Genomic DNA, 24968 nt, shown 5'->3' with positions numbered 1-24968 from the left:
TATTACCACCGACCTGAACATGATAGAAAATTTATGTGGTCGGTTTACGAGTATGGAATCAGCAATTAGAGATATATCAGAGAAGGTAATGGAAATTAAAGTTGTGGAAGACTTAAATGAATGAATGACTCATTCAGAGGCTGAGCTGGACAAAACAAAAGACAGACAAAGCACAGGAAGTAAAAACAAAAATATGGGACACAGAAAAGAAAGGACTGATGGACAAGATCGATCATATGGAAAATTTTTAGCAGACTTAACAATGTAAGAATCATTGGACTGAGAGAAGGAATAAAAGACGTAGTGAGTTCCTTTGAAACATGGATCCCACAAATGCTGGGACAAAATAAGTTAAATGCAAAGATGCATATTGAGAGGGATCACCGGACCCTCAGACCCAGAAGAACCGGAGAATAGTGACCACGACTAGTCCTGGTAAGACAAGTTACTGGGAGAGAGATGAAAACTTGGGAGCCGCATATGAATATTCAAAAAATAATAATGGCCCATTAGTGGTGGTTAATGCAAAAGTAATGTTTTTCCAGGACTTCAGCCCTGCCTTGGTCAAATAAAGAAAGGAATCTGACAAGGTAAAGAGCCAACTGCAATTTAAAAACTTTAAGTATTCAATAACTTATCCAGCAACTCTGAGGGTGGATGTCTCAGAAAGTAATCGATGGATTTTCAAGAATAAAGAAGAAGTGAAAGAATTTTTAAGAAAGTTATGAAAAGATTAAAATCACCAGCTGAAAGGGCTGAAAAGACTATTTCAAAAAAGGACAAATTAAAAGTAACTTTTTATTTACACTTTTAAAAGAAAAAAAACATTGGTTTATATGGAGAGCTCTGAAAAGACAGAAAGGCAGTAAGGAAAGCAGCAAGATGGGTATTCCAACTTGGTTGGGGGGAGGGGGAGCGAGATGATGTTGAGAAAGGAGAGTTTAACAGATGGCACCAAATGAAGGGTCTCTTCAGAAGAAGAACCCACAGGCTTTTTTTCATTGGTTTCTGGGTACTATAGTCAATGTCACCATCAGATCTAGGGATGTATGTGGGTGCTTCTTAAAGGCGAAATGTATGTGTTGGAAATATTTTTTAAAAGGGAACTGTTACGACAGTATTTAGAATATTGGGAAGATATTGTTATACAATATTTGAGTGAAAAATAGTATGGATAAAACATTAATGTTTATCAGTCTTAATGTTAATGGGATAAATGGGTCGGTAAAGAGGAAAGGGGTCTTGGCATACTTAAAGAAATTAAAAGTGGATGTATCTTTTTGCAGGAAACACATCTTACCAAATTACAACATGATAAATTAAAAAGAGGATGGGTGGAACAAATGATATTGTCTTCCTTTGGTTCAAAGGCAAAAGCAATGCCTATTCTAATTTATAAAAATACACCAGTGTTAATAGAAGATACCTTGATTGATTAAGCCGGAAAGTATGTAATGGCACACTGTAAAATTTATGGAGAACCACGGAGATTTATGAATATTTATGTCCCAAAATATGACAACGAAGCCTTTATGAAGGACATCTTCTTAAAAATTGCAGAGGGAAGGCAAAATATATCAGTTGGAGGAGACTTTAATTTCTGCTTGGATCCAACATTAGATAAATTGACAAGAACGATAATAAGAGCAAAAGCAGCAAAAATCCAAAATTTCATATATGAAATATCTAAATCTCATCGATGTATGGAGGCAATTAAATCCCACAGAGAGAGACTGCTCTTTTTACTCAAGGATTCTTGACTCACATACAAGGATTCTTATTTTTAATGTCTGCTCGGTTAAAAAGTAGAGTGATAAAAACAGTGATAAAAACAGAATATCTATTGAGGCTTTTATCAAACCATTCTCCAATAATATTAATTATAGCAACAATGGGAAAGCAAGAGAGTGTATACAGATGGCATCTCAATACAAAATTGCTTCAGAGAACAGACTTCTGTCATCTACTAATAAGTTTTCTGATAACCCTCAGTATTTGTTGAATAAGCTAGCGGGCACTGCGAAGACGATGAACTAAATGCGGTTTCTACTCCCAAAATCTTGGCAGAAAAAGAAAGAAAACATCATTTTCACACACAGGAGGAAGAGTTCTTTTTTACTAATGTGAAAGAAAACTGCATGTGTCTCATTTCCAGGGTGACTGTGGCAATGGAAAAGCAGCACAGCGTGGAGAGACACTTCAGTACGTGACACAAAAGCTACCATGCTAACTACCCACTGGGCAGCACACTATGGGCAGAAAAAGCCTGCGACTTAAAGGCAGCTTTGGGCAAAGAACAGTTTTTTTTCACAAGGCCAGTGAAAAACTCCCAAAAAACAACTGAAGCCTCATTCAGAGCTACACATTTTTTGATAAAGAAAAAGGCGGCATTTTCAGACAGGGAGGTTTTCAAAGAAGTAATGATAATAATTGCAAACATTATGTTTAAAGACGAGAAGAATGGAGCCAATGTCATTTCCACTCTCTCTGATGTCCAACTGGGGGCAAGTACAATGGTTAGAAGAGTTTCGGCTATGTCTGGAAACTTGGTATATGCCCAGCAGCTATGAAGATTGCCAGCTTGTTTGGTTCAACCTATCTCTGTGAATCAGCCTTTTCTGTCATGAACTTCATCAAGAACAAACACAGAACACGCCTCACTGATGCACATCTGCAAGACTCACTCAGAGTTGCAGTGTCAAGTTACACCCTCGATTACAGTATACTGGTGAATGTTGTCAGTGGCCACATGGCAGTGCCATAGCAAAGTTACATTCTGTTGGAGTTGATAATTTTTTATATTAAATTACCCATCTTTTCATGTTTACTTTTACTGACTCCAACAAATTCAAATGTTGAAAAATTGTGACAAATGTGTTCATAAAGTGTGACAGTTCTGATGATTTTGTTAAAAATGCTGCAGATTTGGTGATTAGTACAAAATGTGATAAGATTTATTTAAAAATCTGAAAGAATTGACTTTTGTTAAATCTTATATAATTGATAACTTGTGCAAACATGGTACATAGTTCATGATTTGTTAAAAATTGTTATAGTAGCTAGTAAAAATGGGACATGATTTCCTATGAAATGTTGCAAAAGTGATCATTTGAAAATGCAGAGATTAATAGAAATAAAATGTTGCATGTTGAAATGTATCTGTTTCCTACCTTATTAAATCATTAATAATTATTTTGAGGAATCATTAACATGATTAGTGTCTTCACATAGATGATTAATAATATTATATAATTAAAGGTGAGCCGTGCAACTTTGTTATTTCAGAAATGTGTACTAAACTGGTAGCCCTTCATATTACTCAGTACCCTTGAAGTAGCTCGCAGTTTCAAAAAGGTTGGTGACCCCTGGTCTATGGTCTCATGCACTGCCACACTGAGACCATTAGATCACCTTTGGTACATTGTTCCCCCTGCCCAATTACCCCCCCCCCCTTCCCCTCGCCATTTCCTCCCTTCTCCCCCAGCATTTTTATTCAGGCATCTGCTGCTTTCAGATTATACTTTGATGAAGGGCTCATGCCCGAAATGCAGGTTATGTATCTTTATCTCCTATGAATGCTGTGAGACCTGCTGAGTTCCTCCTGCATTTCTGTGTTTTTACTACAGAGGTTAGAAAATCATTTTATCTACTACATGAAGACAGATCAATTTTTTTTTAAGTGAAAATTTAAATGCAGTAAAACTGTTTTATTTCAGCAGCCAAGAAATTATACTCAGCAAGTATGCATTAGCACTTGCTTATGCAGAATGCTAAGAGCGAAGACTGCGCACAAATGAAAAAAGCTTGATGCAGCATCTGAGTTGAAATACAGTCACATTAGTTGATTAAAAAAAACATTGTGGTGGACTCACAAGAAACCAATGTCAGAAACTGCAATATGGGTGGCATAGATGTGTAGCAGTGATTTGTCATGCCTCTAAGAAGTTGCCATGAAATATTTTCTGATGAAAATGCTTCACAGACCCAGATTCAATCCTGACCTGGATACTCTGCTCAGAGTGGCATGTTACCTCTATGACTGTGTGGGTTTCCTCCTATTACACATCCCATTGTAAATTATCCTTTAGTGTAGGTTATTTGCAAAATGATTCAAAGGGAAATTGATGGGCAAGACTGAGAGAGTATTAGTTCTGGGAAACAGGTGAGGGGTAATGGGATGAATAAGTTTGCTCCCCGGGTGTCAAAATGGATCCAATCGGCTGCAATGATTACTTCTGTGGTTTTTATAAGCAAAGGATTGAGGCCAACTCAGCTATTTTTAATTTAGGTTTACAGTAGACTGTGTAGGAACTGGAGTTTGCCAGGTGCCGTGAGAAACCTTTGGTGATTTTTGCAATCCTCCTTTTATTACCTTCTTGTTCTGGATACTGAAGTGGTGTCACCATTGGATCTGTGAGAAAGGCAGAAGAGTCAGGATAGACATGTCCAAGGACCTTATATGAGAAGATGCTCTCAAATCTTCCCCCTCTATCAGGAATCATCCTCCTACCTCCTGCTATCTCAGAAGCCACACTGCCACACTGAGACCATTAGATCACCTTTTGTACATTGTTCCCCCTGCCCAATTACCCCCCCTCCCCCCCTTCCCCTCGCCATTTCCTCCCTTCTCCCCCAGCATTTTTATTCAGGCACCTCCTATCTGGAGGCCTGGTGACTGGGATTCTACAGGCAGCGCTCTTGTTCATGTATGGAGGTAAAGGTAGTTTTCATCCTGGATTTGCTGATCATCTTAGTCAGCGATTGATGCTTGCCATATTTCTTAGTTTTCTGTTCACTGCTGTTCTGTGCTCGGAAAAAGGAACCTTCAGAAAGAACAGTTTATGAGAAATAAAGGCTTCCTCAAGGTTTAATGGGGTGACTGTCAGGTCCTTCAGGCTTCTTGTAACAAGAATCACAACAGCTATCACCTGGCAGAAATTCAAATGATTTGTCATCACTGAGAGAAATTTCTTGTGGTTAATGTCATACTTCTGGGAAATTTAGATGGGGCATTTATTCTCAGGAAGTCTGTAATGCTTGTCATATTCCAACTATTATGTTAGATAGAAGGTTGGCTGGTTGACGAATGTTGTCCCCTTTTTTCTTGGTTCTTTGCATCTTTCTGCACTATCTGGTGCAGTGAAGCACAATTACATGAAACAAATAGTAGCTTAGCTGAGATGACCAAATGTGCCCTCGAGACTTCAGTTTACTATTCCCTACAGAACATTAGATGTATTATCATAATTTCCTGAATGCCCCATAACCTAGCCACCAATGCTTAGAGACCTTGAAGAGAAAGGGAAAGGAAGAGTTGAAGCTGGAGAATATTCTCTCTGGATGGCACATGTCATAGTCAGAGCACTTATTTCATTGATTCTGCATTTTGACAAGAAATAAATAACAGATGTAATGAAAGGCTATTTGGATACAATGCGGGTTTGGGACTAGAAGGCCATAGTTCAGTAAAACTTCTGGTATCTGGCACCTATAGGGAATGGTAAATACCAGATAAGTGTATTTTCTGGTTGCTTGAGACTTATTATTACAAATCTTATAGACAATAGACAATAGGAGCTGGAGTAGGCCCTTCGGCCTGTCGAGCCAGCACCGCCATTTTACAGATCATGGCTGATCACTACCATCAGTACCCCTTTCCAACCTTATCCCCATAACCCTTAACTCCTTTGCCCACTAGAGTCTTATCTAACTCTCTTTTGAACATAATCAGCGAATCTGCCTCTACCACCCTCTGTGGCAGAGCATTCCACAGATTCACACTTCTCTGGGTAAAAAAATGTTTTCTCATCTCCGTCCTAAAGGGCCTACCCTGTATTCTTAAACTATGCCCTCTAGTCCTCGTCTCCCCCATCATTGGGAACAAGTAATCCGACTTCACCCTGTCTATCCCCCTGATGATTTTGTATACCTCAATCATGTCCCCCCTCATCCTTCTAAACTCCATTGGATACAAGTCCAGTTTTTCTAGCCTTTCAGCATATGTCAACCCCGCCATCCCTGGAACTAACCTTGTAAATCTGCGCTGCACACCCTCTATAGCTAGTATGTCCTTCCTCAAAATTGGAGACCAGAACTGGATGCAATACTCCAGGTGGGGTCTCACCAGGGCCCTGTACAATTGCAGAAGGGTGTCTCTGTTCCTATACTCCAATCCCCTCTTTATGAAAACCAACATGCCATTAGCTTTCTTCACAGCTTTCTGAACCTGCATGCTAGTCTTCAGTGACCGGTGAACAAGTACTCCCAGATCCATTTGCTCCTCCCCACTCCCTAGCTTGTCTCCATTTAAATAATACTCAGCTTTCCTATTATTGCCCCCAAAATGGATAACCTCACATTTGCTTACATTGAACGTCATCTTCCATTCAGCAGCCCACTCCCCCAACCTGTCCAAGTCCCTCTGCATTTTCCTGACAGCCTCCTCACACCCCACACCGCTACCCAGTTTCGTGTCATCTGCAAATTTGCTCAAGTTATTAATAATGCCCTCATCCAAATCATTTACATAAATTACAAACAACTGAGGACCCAATACCGATCCCTGCGGCACTCCACTCGTCACATCCTGCCATCCTGAAAAAGACCCGCTTACCCCAACCCTTTGTTTCCTATTTCTTAACCAATTTCCTATCCATGTCAGCACCTTACCTCCAATACCATGCTCCCTGATCTTGCCCACTAGTCTCCCGTGCGGTACCTTATCAAAGGCCTTCTGGGTCCAAATACACCACATCCACTGGCTCTCCCAAGTCCACTCTCTTTGTCACATCCTCGAAAAATTCCAGAAGGTTAGTCAAGCATGACTTACCCTTAAGGAATCCATGTTGACTAGCCCTTATACTATTATTTCTGCCTAAGTGTTCTGCTATTACTCCTTTTATGATAGACTCCAATATCTTCCCCACCACTGATGTCAGGCTGACAGGTCTAAGCATTTTACTTTATTCTCAATTACACTTTTTGAAAACATTTAACTGTTGCTGCATCTGCAGGTTGCTCCTCCATCTTGAGCTGCCTGAAAGACGAAAAATAACATTATAGATAATTAACCCCACCCCTCCCCCAAATTTACAGATAAAAGCTTCTGATCAGGTAGTCTCTTATTAAGAAGGGATAAGGAGACTTCCTGGATGACATTTTTTTTCAAACAGCTGCTACAAGCAAAACATGACAAAGGTACCCCACTGGCTGAATATTTGGTCCCAACATCACCAAAGGTTTATGCGTTACCTCAGAGAACATTTACTTTAACAATGTGAAGTGTATGTATTTTTTTCTACCTATTATTTTATTATTAAAACATTTAATATTATTAAAACATTTATTATTAAAACATTTATTTTCCTTGATTATTTTGCCAGTGGCTTGAGGCTGTTATGAATCGAGAGGACACCAAAGCCCAGCAGCAATAGATATGCACCACGACAAAGGGTTACTTAAACAAAAGTTGCTTTTAATTATCTTTGAACATGAAAATAGAATCAAACTTTAACATCTCTATTGACTCACTTAATCTACTTAATCCCCTTCTAATGCTAAGTGCAAGTGTGTGTAAGTTCAGCAAAGTTTTTTGGTTCACAGTCCAATCTCATTAGTTGCGGCCAATCCTTATACTGTGCACAGAAGTTAACATTAATAAAGTTCACCAGGCTTTGGTGAACTTACAGGTAAATGGTTACCACTCAGAAGGGTTCTTGTTCCTTTCTGTTTCTCCCATTCCAAGGGAAACAACGGACAGCCAGTCCTTTCCTTTGACCACGCCGTGTTCCAAAGCTTCCCAGCTTGTCCCTCTGGAATCGATGTCTGTGTCTCTCCTCTCTCTCTCACTCCTTCCTCTCTGAGAGCAAACCATCTTTTTTTCTCCTCTCTGCCTGCAAAGATCTGTTTTCCAGACAAAGCTGCCTCTGCCTGTTACATTTGTTGCCTTTTCAAACAGTCCATCATGAGTCTGAGCACACTTGCAAAAGCTCCTGCAAACATTCTGTGTTTTAAAGTGTTTGTGTGTGACCTGCTCCAACAAAACTTTCCCAATTTATCTCACAAACACCTCTATATACTTTGTCACAGGCTGTCGGTTGCTTGAATTCTGGATACCACTGATTTTACTGTATCATGGCAGCAGCACAGTATTTACAGAGATTGTGGTATATTTGGATGCAATTGAGTCATAGGTGGATGTGAAGTAATAACATAATATTTTTGTCCCAAGCGCATGTGTCAGTTGCTGTTATGCTGCCATATAGTATGCACTTTTGGCCTGATATTTCTGATGTCCCTGAGTATTATTATAGACAGTAAGTACACAGTCTATTAGTCCATCTCACAGACATTGGTCAGATACACTACAGTTGGAATTAATGATTGTCAAAGCAATAGATGTGACTAGTGTCCAGATAAAACAATTTGAATAAACTCTTTGAAAGACATACTGAACTTTATTTTTTGGTAAGTGCTTGGATGGCAAAGTTGTTCTGGGTACTGTGAGCAGTACATACAATAGCAATTGAAAAGTGCTGAGAGAGAAGACCAAAACTGGAGAATTAATAGCAACATTCAGAATAATTTTCAGCAACTTCTCAAGCAAAGCTCTGATAACATCAAGGAACGCTCTCTGTAGTTTAAGATATCAAGGTGTGAGAGATCAATGGCAAATGGTGCTGAGACAAGGAAATCTTGCTTGATATTTCCCGACCATTTCAGGTACACATTTCCAATATCATACTCTCTTAAATTAAGTAAATTCTGACAGATTTCCTTAATCAATGTATATCGCAACAACACAGCTCAAAGCCCTGCAAATGTCACTCCACAATTTCATTGAAGATCTATTACCTTTGCCAGACAATGATTATCAATTATGAGATTCAGCACAACCTCTAGTGTACTGGTATCTTTTGGAAAACTATTTTGACACATCTTCATTGATTAAGATCCCACAGAGTAATACCAAAATCCAGATTTACAACTCAATTCCCAGTCTTCTTGGGTGACTTACTGTAGGAACTAAAGAGCATGGAGGCAACCAGATATCAACGCTAATATACTCTATTTAACGTACACTCTGACTTTGAAGGAAACTTGGCTGTAGCAACAGATCACATAGTAATCAAAGAACACACGAAAGACCGAAGAAAACTGACATATTATACATCATATACATGGGCATAGCGGTTAGCGCAATGCCTTTATAGCGCCAGTGATTGGGACTTGGGTTCAAATCCCGCACTGTCTGAAAGGAAAGGTACGCTCTCCCCGTGTCTGCTTGGGTTTTCCACGGGGTCTGTTTCCTCTCAGCGTTTGAAATGTACCAAAAATGTTGGTTAATTGGTTGTAAGTTGGGTGGCATGGACTCATGGGCTGAAATGGTCTATTATCATGCCAATGTCTAAATTTAAAAAAAATCATGTGTCAGGATAAACAGGTCATCAACCACAATGAATGTTTGCAAAACATCCATCAAATGGGAGTCTGATTCAAAGCTGGATAAAGCGAGTGTATATTGAAAAAGAAAATAATCCCCATTTGTGGCCAGATGTCCTATGTAGAAACATTTGAATTTCCTGTGGATTGATCTAATGGTTTAATGTCATCTACACAAATCATCTCTGGATTCATAATGAACCATGGTAAAGATAATCTTTCAATTGAGGGATATCTACAATAGGCTTGTGAACATGTATGATCTTAATTCAAATTCATTAAGGAAAGCAACTTAAAAATAGCATCTGGACTTAGGGAAACTTCTTTCAATGTCAAGTCAAGCAGATTCATTAATATCAAGCAACTGACAGCACTTCTTCTTATGTCAAGATTAATGCAGATAAACAACGTGGCCAACTATGACCATCTAAGTATTTTACACGAGTGAAACCAATGGGAAGCTTTATGAAAATACGCTTTCAAATTAATGATAACAGTTTCATCTTCTGGATCGGATTTAACATGATTCTATTATCTTTCTCAGATTGACGAGAATATGACATTATAAATGCTGCTTCCTGGAGAACAAATTTGGATTTATGTGGGAACACTCATCCACTCTAGTTATGCCACATTATCATGGCTACAGATGAGGGAGGGTATTCACCTGTACAAAGTATAGTGTGCTTAGACAAAACAAAGTAATGAATTTCTTTTAGGAATCATGTTATCTCCTCTAAAATAAAGATGACTTTGACAACATAACTATCTACTTTATGGTAGGAAAAATGAACATGATGCCTATTCATAATTTAAGCTAAGACTTTCTAAATGTGGATCTCCCTATTGAAGTGCAAGTGACAATAAATTGATAAACCTTTCTGAAAAGATCTCTGAAATATATATTGAGAAGACTATACCAATAATACACATTTTTAACAATGCAAGTGTTTATTGTTAGTCCTCTTTCACACTAGTGCTACAAATTCTTCTTGGGGAAATCCTGATAGTTTATCCTGGAGTAATTTTACGCAAGTGAAAGACATAATGTGGAAGCTGTTGAACATGAATAGCTGAGAATGGTTGCACCATACATATCATCAAATATCCTTAGCTGCTTTGCTTATCTAGCTTTTCATTGTGTTCATAATTTTCAGAAATCAAGGTTGCTTATGACCTAGGTAATGCAAGCATAAAGCAGGGAGCATCAAACTGTGTTCTCAGAATCTATCTGTCATTGGTTTCAGTTTTCAGACATCCCTCATTTCATCTTTCCTCATTGTAAAATACCCTTACTCCTCAGGCTCTGTAAGAAATCAGTGCAGACACAATGCTGGAACTTTGATGATTCCCACAATAGCTTAATTCTTCCAAAGACTTCCTTAATTCTGATAGGTCTTTTTTGTTAGTAAATTAATGGTGATTGTTCATCACAAATAACTAACTGCTAATACATGCATCATTGCAGCTTATTAATTCTGTGCACTTGGCAAAGCAAAACATCAGAACTGCTACTGACTAGTACTGTATAATGCTTATGATCATGCCATGTGTGCCTTTAACATTTCAGCCAATGCTCTTATGGACAGGATTCATCAACTTGTCATCATTTGTGCCATGATAATGCACCTCGCATCTCTCAAGCATTGCACTTTGCTGATTACGTTGCCTTAGAATGCAGTCAACAATAAGATCACTGGCACATAAGTGAAAGGCAGACTTTACTCCAAGGGTTTACCGTGCACATGTTAAAGTGTCTGTAATATTAACACATTGAAAAGGTGACTAAACCAATGTTCTTTACACATAAAATCAGAGGATACTCCCTGTAATGCAGTTAATACTGCATATTTTACCTTTCTTTCTGACATATTATTTAAGTGTGGAAGGGAAATTATCTGAAACGTGATGCTATTTCACATGTAGTGGCCTGGATCATATTAGGTAGCTCACAGCTCAGGTTCAACTCAGATTTGCAGATCACATTTCCTTACTTAACCCACTCAATGGGTTTAGATGTTACAGGTGCTGGCTTTTAGATTAGATGTTAACTCAAGTATCATGTGGTACTCCAAGATCCCACATTAATTTCTAATGAATAGGAGAAATCTCCTCTAATTCTTGGTCAATATTTATTTCTCAACGAGCAAATCTTACTCTACAACCAGCCCAGTTCCCTTGCTATTTCAATGAATTGAGCAGCATTCTCATTTCTACTTATAAATGAAGCACTTTGTTAAAATCTAATTTCAATTATAAGATTCTTTAGGAAAAATTACTTTCTCTTTCATCTGGACTTGATTTGGATCTAGAGCCCAATATTTACAAAACACAAGTTAGCTCAATCATTCTTTAGGATCAATGTGACATTATAGGGCGGTTTCACAGACAGGAGCCAGGATTAGGTCTTAATGTGCACTAGTTAAAGTAGTATATTTAAATGGGTTTTTTGAATGTGGCTTAGTTAGTCGGAGACTATGGAGTTCTGGGGAAAGGTAAGTAAGCCTAAATGAGAACACCCAGGTTAAGCCTGATTAGGTTAAATATGAGCACATGGTGTTGGTCTAATGGAGCTCATAAAAACCCAGAATGAAATAGAAAACTCCATTACTGGTGTGAATCTTGAGACAAAACAATGGCAAAGGTAAAAAGATTAGTGAGTATGGAAAAAATGCAAATAAACCAAATTGTGTCAAACCATCCAGTTATTGAAAGTAAAAACCTTACTATTACAACTGAGCAAAAGAAAAAGAGTGGTTGGGCCACAATTTGCAGTAAATTCAATGCAAATGAAGATGTAACGACAAGAACAGTACAACAACTTCATTATTTTCAGTATTTCACAATTCTCATAATCATATTTTTGTGACATATATTGAATGATATCTGCCTTTATAGACTCTGTGGAAGGACCTTAAACTGGCTTTAAAAATAAAAAAAATGCAGAGATCAGAAGAGAACGATTTAATATTGGTGGTGGACCACCAAAAAAGACAAGACTGAAGAATTAAGTTACTTGCTCTCTGGAATAATAGAGGACCAGCAACCTCTGGATGGTACACCAGACTATGACAGTTCAAATGAAGAACTGAGCACAAATGGTAAATATATTCCATGGTCTGTATCAATCTTTATTCTTCTTTCATGCTAAGGAGCATATAAGTTTACTTGTGCTTTTAATGGTGTTCTTTTTTGAGAGGAAAGGAAGCTGAATGGGTTGGAAGAACCAGTGCACAGTGAGCATGCACCCTCCACATCTGCAATAGCATCCCTGAGAGAAGATGCTGCCACCACCTTTCAGCAGAGAACAAAAAAAATGACCATGCATGAAAAGTTAGCCAGAGAACTTCATGAGTATAAAATGAAATATCTGAAGGAAGAACATGAAATGAAAATTAAAATTCTACACGTTGAATTGGATATGAAGTTGGAAGAAAGAGCTATGATCCAAAAAGATAATGTAATGAGACAACTGTGATTACCAGTCATGGTGAGCAATATGATAGATGAAAAAATAAATGTTTTGTCATTTGGATATTCAAGTGTGTGAGTATTTTAATCACCATAAACCACATTTTAAACCAGCCTTGGTTTAGTCACTCATTTAATTTTGCTGCACACTATTTTAATTTTGAACAGAACAAACATTATCAAAGTAAAAATAAGCCATAATGAATATATTCCATATTTAATTGCATCTCAACTGGTTGAAGCAAGTTCTCATTGGTCATTGTCTGCCTCAGTCATGGGAACATCTGCTTGATCTTGATCTTTCATTGGAGGATCAGGACAGCAATGCTGCTTCAGGTAGTTATGCAGCACAGCTGTAGCAATGATCTATTTGCAGCATCTTATTGGCTTGAAATTAAGAGTACTGCATAGACACTGCAATCGCTTTTTTCAGACTCCAAACATAGTATTACAAGCCCAGAGGACCCCAAAACCCAACAGCAATAGATATTCACCATGACAAATGGTTACTTAAACAAAAGTTGCTTTAAATTATCTTTAAACATGAAAACAGAATCACACTTTAACTTATCACTATTGATTTAACTAATCTAACTTAACCCCCTTCTAATTCTAAGCACATGTGTATGTAATGTGTGTGTGTGTAAGTTCAGAAAAGTTATTTGGTTCACAGACCAATCTCACTTCTCTTTCCTCCAAGTTCACTGGTTGCAGGTAATTCTTATACTATGCACAAAATTAAACATTTATAAAGTTCACCAGGCTTTGGTGCTTGAAAGGTAAATAGTTACCGCTCAGGAAGGTTCTTGTCGGTTTTCACAGAGAGATTTGTTGTTCACTGGACACCCAAACTGATTCCTTTTTAATCAGCCACTTCAGTGCCTTGCTGAACAAACTTGCCCCACCAGGGTTCTCCAGATGATAACCTCTTTCTTTTAGGTCACCACAGAGTCCCTTTTTGTTTCCTTATTTCAAGTGAAATATTAGACAGCCAGTCCTCTCCTCTTGCATGAACCACAAGGGCTTTGACCAGGCTGAACTAAGCACTCATAACCCATCTTCTAAATGGGGTTTTCCACCAGCTTGCCAGCTTGTCCTGTTCCAGTCCCAGCTGCTGCTGCTGACTGTAAAACTGAGCAGAATTGATCTGTGTACACACACACACACACACACACACACACACACACACACACACACACACACACACACACACAAAGCCTTGTTTGTCTCTCTCTGCTTGCAAAACCACATGATCCTCTTAGAACAGCAAGTTCTAGTGCAGACAATCTGTGGCTCCGACAAGCTCTTTTACCTGTTGCCTTTTTGTAAACACAATCCATTAGTGAAGTCTCTTGGACACTCTCCAAAGTTTTTGCAAAGGCTCTGAGGCCCTGACATGTTTAGTATTAGCAGAGCTCCAGTATTTTAAATAAGATCTGTTTTAAAATGTTTGTATGTGACCTACACTAACAATACTAGCCCCAATTTATCTCCCAAAAACATATCTATATTCTCTGGCACAATAAGCTCCACCATCCGTCTAGTACGGATATGAGGACTGCTGTATCTTTGCTGCTCAGCTGTTATGGATTTATGTATGGAGTAAATAAAAATTTATTCTGACCACATCTACTGTCCCCATATAGTAGTGCACTATGTTGTCTTCTCTGAAACTGTGAACACAATGAAGAGTTGAGAAAAATCCTTGAATTGTGAGTTGTACTTTTACAATGAGAAACAATGTTTGAAAACTCTAAATTAGGAGTGCATATACCTTGAACATTGATGGAAAACCAATTCATATGGTTCCTGTACTCCTCAGAACCAATCACTCCTGGGAAGTGCCCATATTTATAGAATTGCACTTTATAGTCGGCTTGGGCAACAGCATGAGGAAACTTGATATAAAGACTCCTATGCACAAGTATTCGTCTGGCTCCCTTCTGTAATGCATGCTGGTCTCCAAGCTTCCTCACAAACAGTATTAAGCAGAAGTTAAACCTGCATCTTTGTAGGATTAATTTCAGCTTCAATTTACCAGCTCTTGGCCTCCATCTTGTGATCAGCTTTGTTTAATCCAGAAAAGACTAAAACTACGGATATTTTAATATAAGTTTGTACAATTTGCTTGGAGTTAAGACAGTTCAAATAGATATTTTAGTCTGGGACTAAGTTTAAGCCCTGTCTGTGAAACCGGTCCTAAATGTACTAATTTAATCTAAATACCCTCATAAAAAGGAGACAGGCCATAATCCTATCATCTTTTCAGAATATTTTTGGGATTTGCCTGGTAATAAGGGCACAATATACCTGTTTACAGGAGTATGATTTTGTTCTAACAAAATATGAGAGTACATCTTAATCATATCCAGAATGCTGAAAAATAGACAATAATTACAATATAACTACAACATAATGAAATGTTGTAACTTCCAAATGCTTCCGAATGAAGTCAATTAACTGGTCTGTTCAAGATACTTCTGTTCTGAATACATCTGCATCATTGGTCAAATTGCTCCATTTGACAATGACTATCACTTAATGTACAATGGAAATACTAATACTACATTCATTTCTGTGACTGATCAATCTCCCATTGAATGGACAAATTCATACAACTGTCAATATTTGTGAATAATTCATCCTGCTCATTTTTGTTCCACCATTTTGAGTGAAGTTACCTTAATAATATCCTCATTAGTAGATCTGCACTCAACAAAGGATGACACATCTGTGATGATTCCATTTAGTTCCACTGCAATGACCTTCAGAGGAATAGCCACAGTCCTTCCTGTAAGTATTGCAGTGTTGATGATCTCAGTATTCTGGTAAAGAGAGAAAAGCACATCTTGTAAAATGTTTACATACACCAAGTAAATAAACAAATTGTGGGTGCAGCTAAAATTCAGCTTAATGCTTTTGTGTATTTTGTGAAAAACGGCAGGTATTGGTTGTAACATGAATCTTTACAGACTAAGCAAGAAATTTTGAGAATTGTTTCCTTCAATCATTCTAAAGTTTTAGCATGAGTCATCAAATGAGTAGGTAAATATTTTAAGTTCTCATTACAGATAAGGAAGCCTTGCATGGAGAGAAAGGATTCTAATTTCTTCTTGGCCTATACCGACACAATTAATATCCAGAAAATTTTGCATTAAACAAGATGATTTAAAACTTGTTAATTGCAGAAATGAGGATTTTTCATTAAGCTCAAACACTGGTACATCAACTCTTTGTCATCCTTTCCCTGTGACAACTAATTCATCAATTTAAGAATTATTTTCTTACACAAATAACTAAGATTACAATATGTGTTGAAGTAGAAAATAGTTTATGGAGTTTTCTCAAATCAAGTATGAAACAAGAAATTTATTTTTATTTTTTATCATTTTTCTAAGAATAGGATAAAATTCAGCACAGAGATTCAACATTGTTTAAGTGATTTTTTAACATTGTCATTAGCATCTTGTTAGTTTTTTTGGATGCCTCCTGATCTTCCTGCTTCTGTACCTTATTGTTATCTCTCTTAGGTTTGTTTCCCTTTACTGGACCAAATAATTAAGAATACAGCTCAAAATAACACATCTGGATAGGATGCTATCGTACTGTATAATCTCACAGTGCAGTCAGACAGCTCAAGCAGTTTTTCAGCAGCTTGATCATTCAGAGTTCTGAGGAAGCACTGCTCTAATTATAGTGCATCTTGGCATCTATACCTTGATTCCTGATGAGAATTATGATGGATGATGCAGTCCTATTTACTACCATCCCCTCACCACCCCAACCCACCCCACCCCACCCCACAAAAGACTCGAGAGGAAGAGACAGATTTATTCACATAAAAATGTCTTGGTCACAAGTGGAAATCCTGATTGAGACCTTAATAATGCAGAGCCTATCCTTGCAAACCAGCTGGACTGTCAGATGGGGATTACTTTTGTTGATGAGTCTTCTTGGCTTGACGTGGAGCTTGAAAGATAACACTCAGCATCCAGGGAAGCCTATTACCTTGGTTAACCCATTGCTCCCCTGACCCTTTTCAGAAACTCAGTTTGCCCCTCATATTCTTTGGTAGGGTCTGCTATATATGGATATGTGAAGCAATCCATCTTGTTAATGACAAACTGAGTAGTATGATCATTTATTGTCAAATACATTAATACATGTACATATGACCAAAATTCTTACTTGCTGTAGCCACACATGTACATTCAAAAATATAAATGACCACTTTATGGCATGAAACAGAAAAATACACTATAAAAGTTTAGATAAATGATTTCACAGTTGCAGTTAGTGCAAAAAAATGATGTATCAATGGTGCAGACTGATCTCTTGGTTGTCCTGTAGTAGATATGGTTAGGGTTAGTGTAGTACAGGGAGGTTGATGAGCCCAACCTGTCCTTAATCAGTGGTGCTGGACTTCAGGCTTCTGAAACTTCTGCCTGAAGGTAACAGTGAGAAATGATTGTGCCATGGGTGTTGAGGATCCTTTACGATGTTGGCTGCCTTTTTAAGGTAGTGCCTCACATAGATGTCTTTAATGAACAGAAGGGTGGGTGTCAGTTATGGACTTGTCTAGTTTGCCACTTTCTGCAGCCTTCTGTATCCAAGGCAATACAGATTCCATTGGGATGCCTTCTTCACAATTGTCTTAATGTGCTGGCCTGAAGAGAGATTGTCTGTATGTCATTTTGCAGGAACCTGAAAGTACTAACCCTCTCCGATGTTAACCTGCCAAGGAAGAAAGGCACTTCCTCCCTCAGCCTCCCCTTCCTAAAGTCCACAATATGCTCCATCGGGCTTGCTGATATTGAGAGCAAGATTGCTGATATTGCACACACAACCAGCTTCTCGATCTCCATCCTGTATTCTGACACATCATTTTGTGTCAGATTATGTGGCGTTTGTTTTGTATATGGATATGTTTGTGGGAGATAAATTGGGGCAGGTTTTTTTTTAGTGTAGGTCTCATACAAACATCTGTGCTCATGCTAGACATGTCGGCCCCAGAGCCTTTGCAAAAGATTTGGAGAGAGCCCAATAGGCTTCACTAATGGATTGTTGTTTACAAAAAGGCAACAGATGAAAGAACTTGTTGGAGCTGCAGACTGTCTGGAGTGGAAGTTGCTGTTCTGAAGAGGGTCATGTGGATTTGAAAGCAGAGAGAGTAAAACAGATTTCTCTCTGAGAGAGAGAGGGAGGGAGAGAGAGAGAGAGAGAGAGAGAGAGAGAGAGAGAGAAAGAGAGAGAGAGAGAGCGAGAGAGAGACAGAGATCAATTCTGCAGTCTTACAGCAGCAGCTGGGACTGGAACAGGACAAGCTGACAAGCTTGTGGAAAACCCCATTTGGAAGATGGGTTGTGAGTGCTTAGTTCAGCCTGGTCAAAGCCCTTGTGGTTCATGCAAGAGGAGAGGACTGGTTGTCTAAAGTTTCACTTGAAATAAGAGAAACAAAAATGAACTCTGTGGTAACCTAAAAGAAAGAAGTTATCATCTGGAGGACCCTGGTGGGGAAAGTTTATTCGGCAAGACACTGAAGTGGCTGATTAAAAAGGAATCAGTTGTGGGTGTCCAGCGAATAATAAATTTCTCTATGGAAACCGACAAGAACCTTCCTGAGCAGTACCTATTTACCTTTCAAGCATCAAAGCCTGGTAAACTTGATAAATGTTAAATTCTGTGCACAGTATAAGAATTACCTGCAACCAGTGAACTTGGAGGAAAGAGAAGTGAGATTGGACTGTGATCCAAATAACTTTTCTGAACTTACACACAGATTATATACACGTACACTTAGAATTAGAAGGAGGTTAAGTTAGGTCAATAGTGATAAGTTAAAGTGTGATTCTGTTTTCGTGTTTAAAGATAATTTAAAGCAACTTTTGTTTAAGTAACCATTTGTCATGGTGAATATCTATTGCTGTTGGGTTTTGGGGTCCTCTGGGCTCGTAACAATTTTCTGTTATTAGGCAAAAACAACAGTGGTGTCATCAGTGGATATATACTGTGTTGGAGCCAAGGTTGGTTAAGCAATTGTGAGTGTAGAGGGAATAAAGCAGAGGACTAAGCTCGCAACCTTAAGGTGCCCATGTTGATGATCCATGAGGAGGAGGCGATGTTACCAATCCAAACTAATTGGGCTCTGCTGATGAGGAAATTGATGATTCAGTTGCAAAGGGAGAAAGAAAGTCCCAGATTTCTGATCTTGATTATTATTTTTGCTGGCTTGATGATGTTCAACATTAAAGTGTTGTCAATGGACAACAGCTTGACGTAGGTGACTTGTGGTACAGGTGGTGGACCAACTTAATGATGACTTTGTTCAAAAGTTTCCAATCATATGACAAAAAATGATTTTCCATGTGCATATTGTAGAACTCAATGATGCAGTTTATATTTACGTAACGACACTCAAAATATCCGCAATAGCTTTTGATCTGTGATTTTGTAGAAAGCTGTTGCTCGTATTGAAATGAAAAGCTCAGTGTAATTTAAAAGTCCAGTACAGACTAATCTTCATGTAAGATACATTGAAATATCTTTGAATAAAGATTATTTTGCATCTGCAACATTATAGTTTTCATTTCAAATTATTAAAATGCAAGTTTGCTTCCCAAGTAATGAAACTTTTCACCAACAAATAACATTCGATACTAAATTAAAGCTCAACACAATCTGATCCTAATGACCAACTGCAGGTCAACTAGCTTATTGACAACATCAATTTTAAACTGCATCTAAATGAGATGGACTAGATATACTTTGCCAAAAACTTTGCGTCTGTATGTGTTGATACACATTATATATAATTTCATATTTCGTAAATAGTGTGTGTAAACCACCCAATTTAAGTACTCATGTGTAAGATTTGGGTTTCCCAATTAAACCAGTATTTCCTGCCCACGCCTAAATGCTCGTTTAGAAGATGATGATGATGAATAAATTTCTTGAACCATTATAGTCCATATAAAGGTACTCTCATAATTTTAGTTCAGGACTTTTCCAAGTCATGATGGTGTATGAGTGGGATAGAATGTATTATCAATAGCCTGCTATTATTTTTTCTGCATTATATTTTGTTGCTGGAATGCTGTTAGTGTGGTTTAAGATGGTGGAAGCTAACAAACTAAGCAAGCTTATTTTGTCCTTTTTTTAATATTATTGCCCTCATCCAGGCAAGTGTAAAGTATTGTATAGGTCCTGAATTGTGGCTTGTAGGTGGAAAACTTTCAGGAATTCAGGAGATGAGTTATTTGTTGCAATATACCTAATATATGGTTGAAACCACAATATTTGGGTGGTTGATCCGATTAAGTGTCTGGTCAAGCTGTTGGTGCTGGTGAATAATACCATTTGGTCAAGCTGTTGGTGCTGGTGAATAATACCATTTGATAACAAAGGAACATTGATGATTGAAATTTCTCTTATCAGTGTTGATTATCTAGTATTTTTGTGGCATTCATTTTACTTGCTACTTATTATTGTAAGCCTGAATGTTACCCAGGTCTTGCTGCAATCAGTGATCCTCCCCACTTTTAGTTGAAGAAACCACTGAAGAAGGGTGTGTTGGGACTTTGCTCTGAGAAACTCCTCCTGCTAACAAGGATATACTATCAATGATCTGTTGATTAAACCATTGCTCATGCACACTTGATATTTTATCATTATGTCAGCCATGCTATCAATTCTTTAAGGACAAATTATTGAGTAATCAGACAGTTCATTTAGTCTCTCCAATATCCATCCAACAGGATGTCAGTGGGGTAGGATATGAGAGTGTACAATGTACAATTTAATATTACAGTAGAACTCCAATGATCTAAAATCAAATTCTCTGAAATCCTCATTTATCTGAAATTTTTTTCATAGCTGAACTGACTGTGGACGACAGGCTCCTGGCAGCAGCGGACCTCGGACTCCCAGCTGCGGCAACAGTTGATGTCAGGCTCCTGGCGGCTGTGGGGACCTCAAACTCCTGGGCAGGAGCAGGATCCTTGTGCTCCTGGCACAAACAGGGCCTCGGTGGGGAAGTGTCGGTATCGGTGGTGGCCAGCATTTTTTTGGTGAGAATTAAAACTTTATTTTAATGCTTAAAAAGCCTTACCTTGTTGCCTGTTGTTGTATAAACACTTACAAATGATTTGCTGTTGCTACTGGACTGTTTAAAAAAAAAGAATGGTTCGTCAAAAAAAATTATCCAAAATAACCCCGGTCTCGACCATTTTGGATAATCGGAGTTGATTGTATTAAATTTGTGTTATTTCTTTCCAATTTAGTTAAGAATAATGTTCACAACTCAGTAAAATAAGGGTGGGCCATCCACTCAAATTGTCCTCTTTTAACTAGATCACAATTGATCTGATCTGGATTTCCCAATTTTCTGTATGATATTGAAATCCACAAATCTATATTACAAAAATATGTCAATCTCAGAATCAAATATATTATTCCCAAATTCACAAACCTCTGAGAAGAATCTCATGTCTATCTTTGTTTTAAATGGGTAGCATCAAAATATCTTGCTGTGGGGGTGTGAGCAGTGGAAGAAACACAGCCACCACGTTGAGGGTCGTTAACGACTGTTTTTATTCACATTCACCGCGCCCCTTTAAGGGCAGCATGAGCTCCGTCATCTGGTGCATTGTGATGTCATAATCACTGCCCAGGGTGCGCGCTGGAAGGGATGCTGGAGTCAGAGAGAAACCTCTGACGACGCCATTTCCCCATGGCTGCCCCGCCACGTGGCGATACAAGCGGGGCCAGTTCGCCATGAGGATGTGTGCTGCCACATTGCGAGCATTTACTTTGTTCAGCCTTCTCATAACTTTGTATGTTTCAATGTGTTTCTCATTTCTCTGTATGCCAGAGTGAATGCAACCTGATTAATTGTTTTTCAGGACATTCATCTTTAAAACAAACTAATAAATATTTTCTCTACTATCTCTGATGCAAGCTCAAAACTCGAAAGCCTGTACAACAAGCTTTATTCCAGTAAAAGTCTGAACATCAGTTCATGTCTTGGTGGTTCCCCGTGTGACTGGCTCAGGAGGGGCCAGCTCAGGTCAATATTTGGGTTGGCTGATTGACAGCCGGCCAGGTGGAGTCAGCCCCTTAGGTGGTCTTCCTGCAGGTACAGAGATCGCCCCCTGCAGTAGGCTGGTGGTCGTATCACCACAATGGGCCCCATCCACCCCTCATTGTCTGTAACAAGCAGTTTTTAAATCTCCCACTCCACTCCACCTACCCTTCAGCCTCCTTCTCCACCATACACAGCCAACAATCTAATTGCCCATCGCACATGACCTGCGGACTCTCCACCCTTAAAATCACCACTCCATCACTGTTCGCAACCTCACTCCCGACTGTAAACATGTGGCCGCGAAATGTAGACAGAACAGTCCTGGGGACAGGGCCTTTATTAGGGCGGAAGTGCAGTGACTATTCAACGAGGGGATCATTGAGGCTACCACCAGTCCTTGGAGAACATAATTGATGGCACTGAAGAATAGGGAAAAAAGCAGGATGGCCATTGACTACAGTCAGATCATTAACAGGTACACAGAACTTTATAGTGAACCAAATCTCACAATATTGGGTCAATATCAAACTAAAATCGGCATAACATTAGCTCCCCATCTGCCTGGAGGATTGCCAATATACTGGGTTTCCTGAGAGTCCCTTTGGAGTCACTAACGGGATCTTGGTTTTCCAATGGGAAACGGATCACATGGTAGATTAGTACCAGCTGCAGGCCACATTTCTGTACCTCGACAATGTCACCATCTGCGGTCACAACCTGCTGGTCCATGACAGCAATCTTCGAAAATTCCTTAACATTGCCAAACTCCTTAACCTCACGTACAATAAAGCCTTATTGTAATGCATATTTTGCTCAATCCACCTACGTTACCTGTTATTCATCCAACAGTGATGTCATCAGCAAATTATATTTCCAATCTGCATTGATTGGGGTGTACCAATGACAAAGTCAAGGATTCATTTACAAACAGAGATGGCATATTGCTGAGTATATTGAAGACTGAGATTGATAAAACATAAGATATTACACGAATTAATGAATACTGGATTATCATGAGAAAGTCATCCTGTGGTTAAAGATCACCCATGACGACACTGAATCGAGCAAAGTAGAATCGAGGAGTTGAGCAACCAGCCTACTTGCTCCTATTTCCGATATTCCTACATTTCCCTTTCTCCTTCAACTGATGTTTTTATCTTTCTTAAAGTAAACTTCTTTCTGAAAATATAATTTCTTTACTCTTCCAAAAAACATAAACTCAAACTCTGTCTCTGCAACACAGAGCTCCATTCTCTTTCTCTTCTCCAAACTTCTTTAACATGTTATAGTTTTCATATTTGTGTTCATCTTATCCAAGTGCTGGTCACTTGATAATCTCTGAATTATTCCTTCTTTAGCAACCATACCTTAGTTGCAAAGTCCATAACCTCAAGAGAAAATTTGGATGTGCTCTACAAACTAAAATTAACACCAGGTTATAATAGGAGGCATTACAACAGATGACTAAAAGTTTGTTCTTAGAAGCAGGTATGATGAAACACTTCAATGGAGTAAGATTGAGAAAGGTTAAGGAAAGATTAAGGAAAGGTTCAGGAATTGGACTCTAAGCTTAATTTGGAGACTTCGTAATTGAAGGTATAGCCACAAAGATGAAACAATTACATTTCAAAATAAACAAAAACCCATGTTTAAGAGCAAATATATCTCAGAACATTTTTTGCCAATGCCTATAAATACACAAGTTGTTGCTGCCATTGTTATGGTGAGAGTTATACATTTATTAATGTTTAGCTACACCACTATAATGGCTTTTCCAAATTTGTTTTATTATACAAATGATATTCCAGTTTCACTAAGGGTTGCAATTCTGACAATATGAAATCTATATTGCTATCCATATAAAGATAGGAAAGACCTCACCTAACAATCACTCCTTTAGCTGTTTTGAAAAACTATTATAGCTATGTTGAATTTACAGCTCAGAAGGTAGAAACTCACGTGAATAGGGTGGTGAAGAAGGCTTTTAGTATGCTGGCCTTTATCAATCATTGCATGGAATATAGGAGTTGGGAGGTGATGTTGAGATTGTATAAGACGTTGGTGCGGCCTAATTTGGAGTTCTGTGTGCAGTTCTGGTCGCCTAATTATAGGAAGGATATAAACAGAGTGGAGAGAGTGCAGAGAAGGTTTACCAGAATGTTGCCTGGGTTTAAGCATCTGGAGTATGGGGAGAGATTGGACAGATTGGGTCTTTATTCTTTGGAGCGTAGAAGGTTGAGAGGGGATTTGATAGAAGTATTTAAGATTATGAAAGGGATAGACAGAATGGATGTGGATAGACTATTTCCGTTAAGAGGAGGAAAGATTAAAACAAGAGGACATGAGTTAAGAATTAAGGGGCAGAGGTTTAGAGGTAACATGAGGGGGAACTTCTTTACTCAGAGAGTGGTAGCTGTGTGGAATCATCTTCCGGGAGAAATAGTGACGGCGGAGTCAATTGTATTATTTAAGAAAAGGTTGGACAGGTATATGGATGAGAAGAAGATGGAGGGTTATGGGCATTGTGCAGGGAGGTGGGACTAGAAAGGGGTGTTTGGTTCGGTGCGGACTAGAAGGGCCTAATGGCCTGTTTCCGTGCTGTAATTGTTATGTTATGTTATGTTAACATTTGGACTAAAGCTTTATAATAGGCTTTATCCAATTCATAAATTTTTACAGTTTTATTTCATTGTATATTCTTCTGCCCCACATCCCCAATCTACTTTCCTAACTTCTCCTTATATAGATTTGTAAACAACATGTTTATAAAATATACCTGAATGTCTATCAAACATTACTCGAGCTAAAGGATAATAAAAAAATGAGATTTTTTTTATTTTGAGACTGATAAATTTTGGATATTATTGAAATCAAGGCATATGAGATGAGTGAAGATGGTGCTGAAATAACATAGCTACAATAGTCATTGAACGGCAGGTGGAAGGGGCTAAATGCTCCTTGTCTTCTTGTATTT

General features: G+C 38.4%; 1 protein-coding gene across 1 annotated transcript in view; it reads right to left on the bottom strand.

Moving 5' to 3' along the window:
- tmem132e (transmembrane protein 132E) overlaps window positions 1-24968 on the bottom strand; it is a 670647-nt gene that overhangs the window by 141111 nt on the left and 504568 nt on the right. The window contains exon 5 of the mRNA XM_069911026.1: window positions 15594-15737. Within this exon, the coding sequence (XP_069767127.1) occupies window positions 15594-15737 (144 nt within the window). The remainder of the gene's footprint in view (window positions 1-15593; window positions 15738-24968) is intronic.

Source organism: Narcine bancroftii, chromosome 14 (genome assembly GCF_036971445.1).
Source record: "Narcine bancroftii isolate sNarBan1 chromosome 14, sNarBan1.hap1, whole genome shotgun sequence".
Classification (NCBI taxonomy): domain Eukaryota; kingdom Metazoa; phylum Chordata; class Chondrichthyes; order Torpediniformes; family Narcinidae; genus Narcine; species Narcine bancroftii.
Note: the sequence above shows the minus strand (reverse complement) of the source record. Positions and strands in the feature narration are given on the sequence as shown.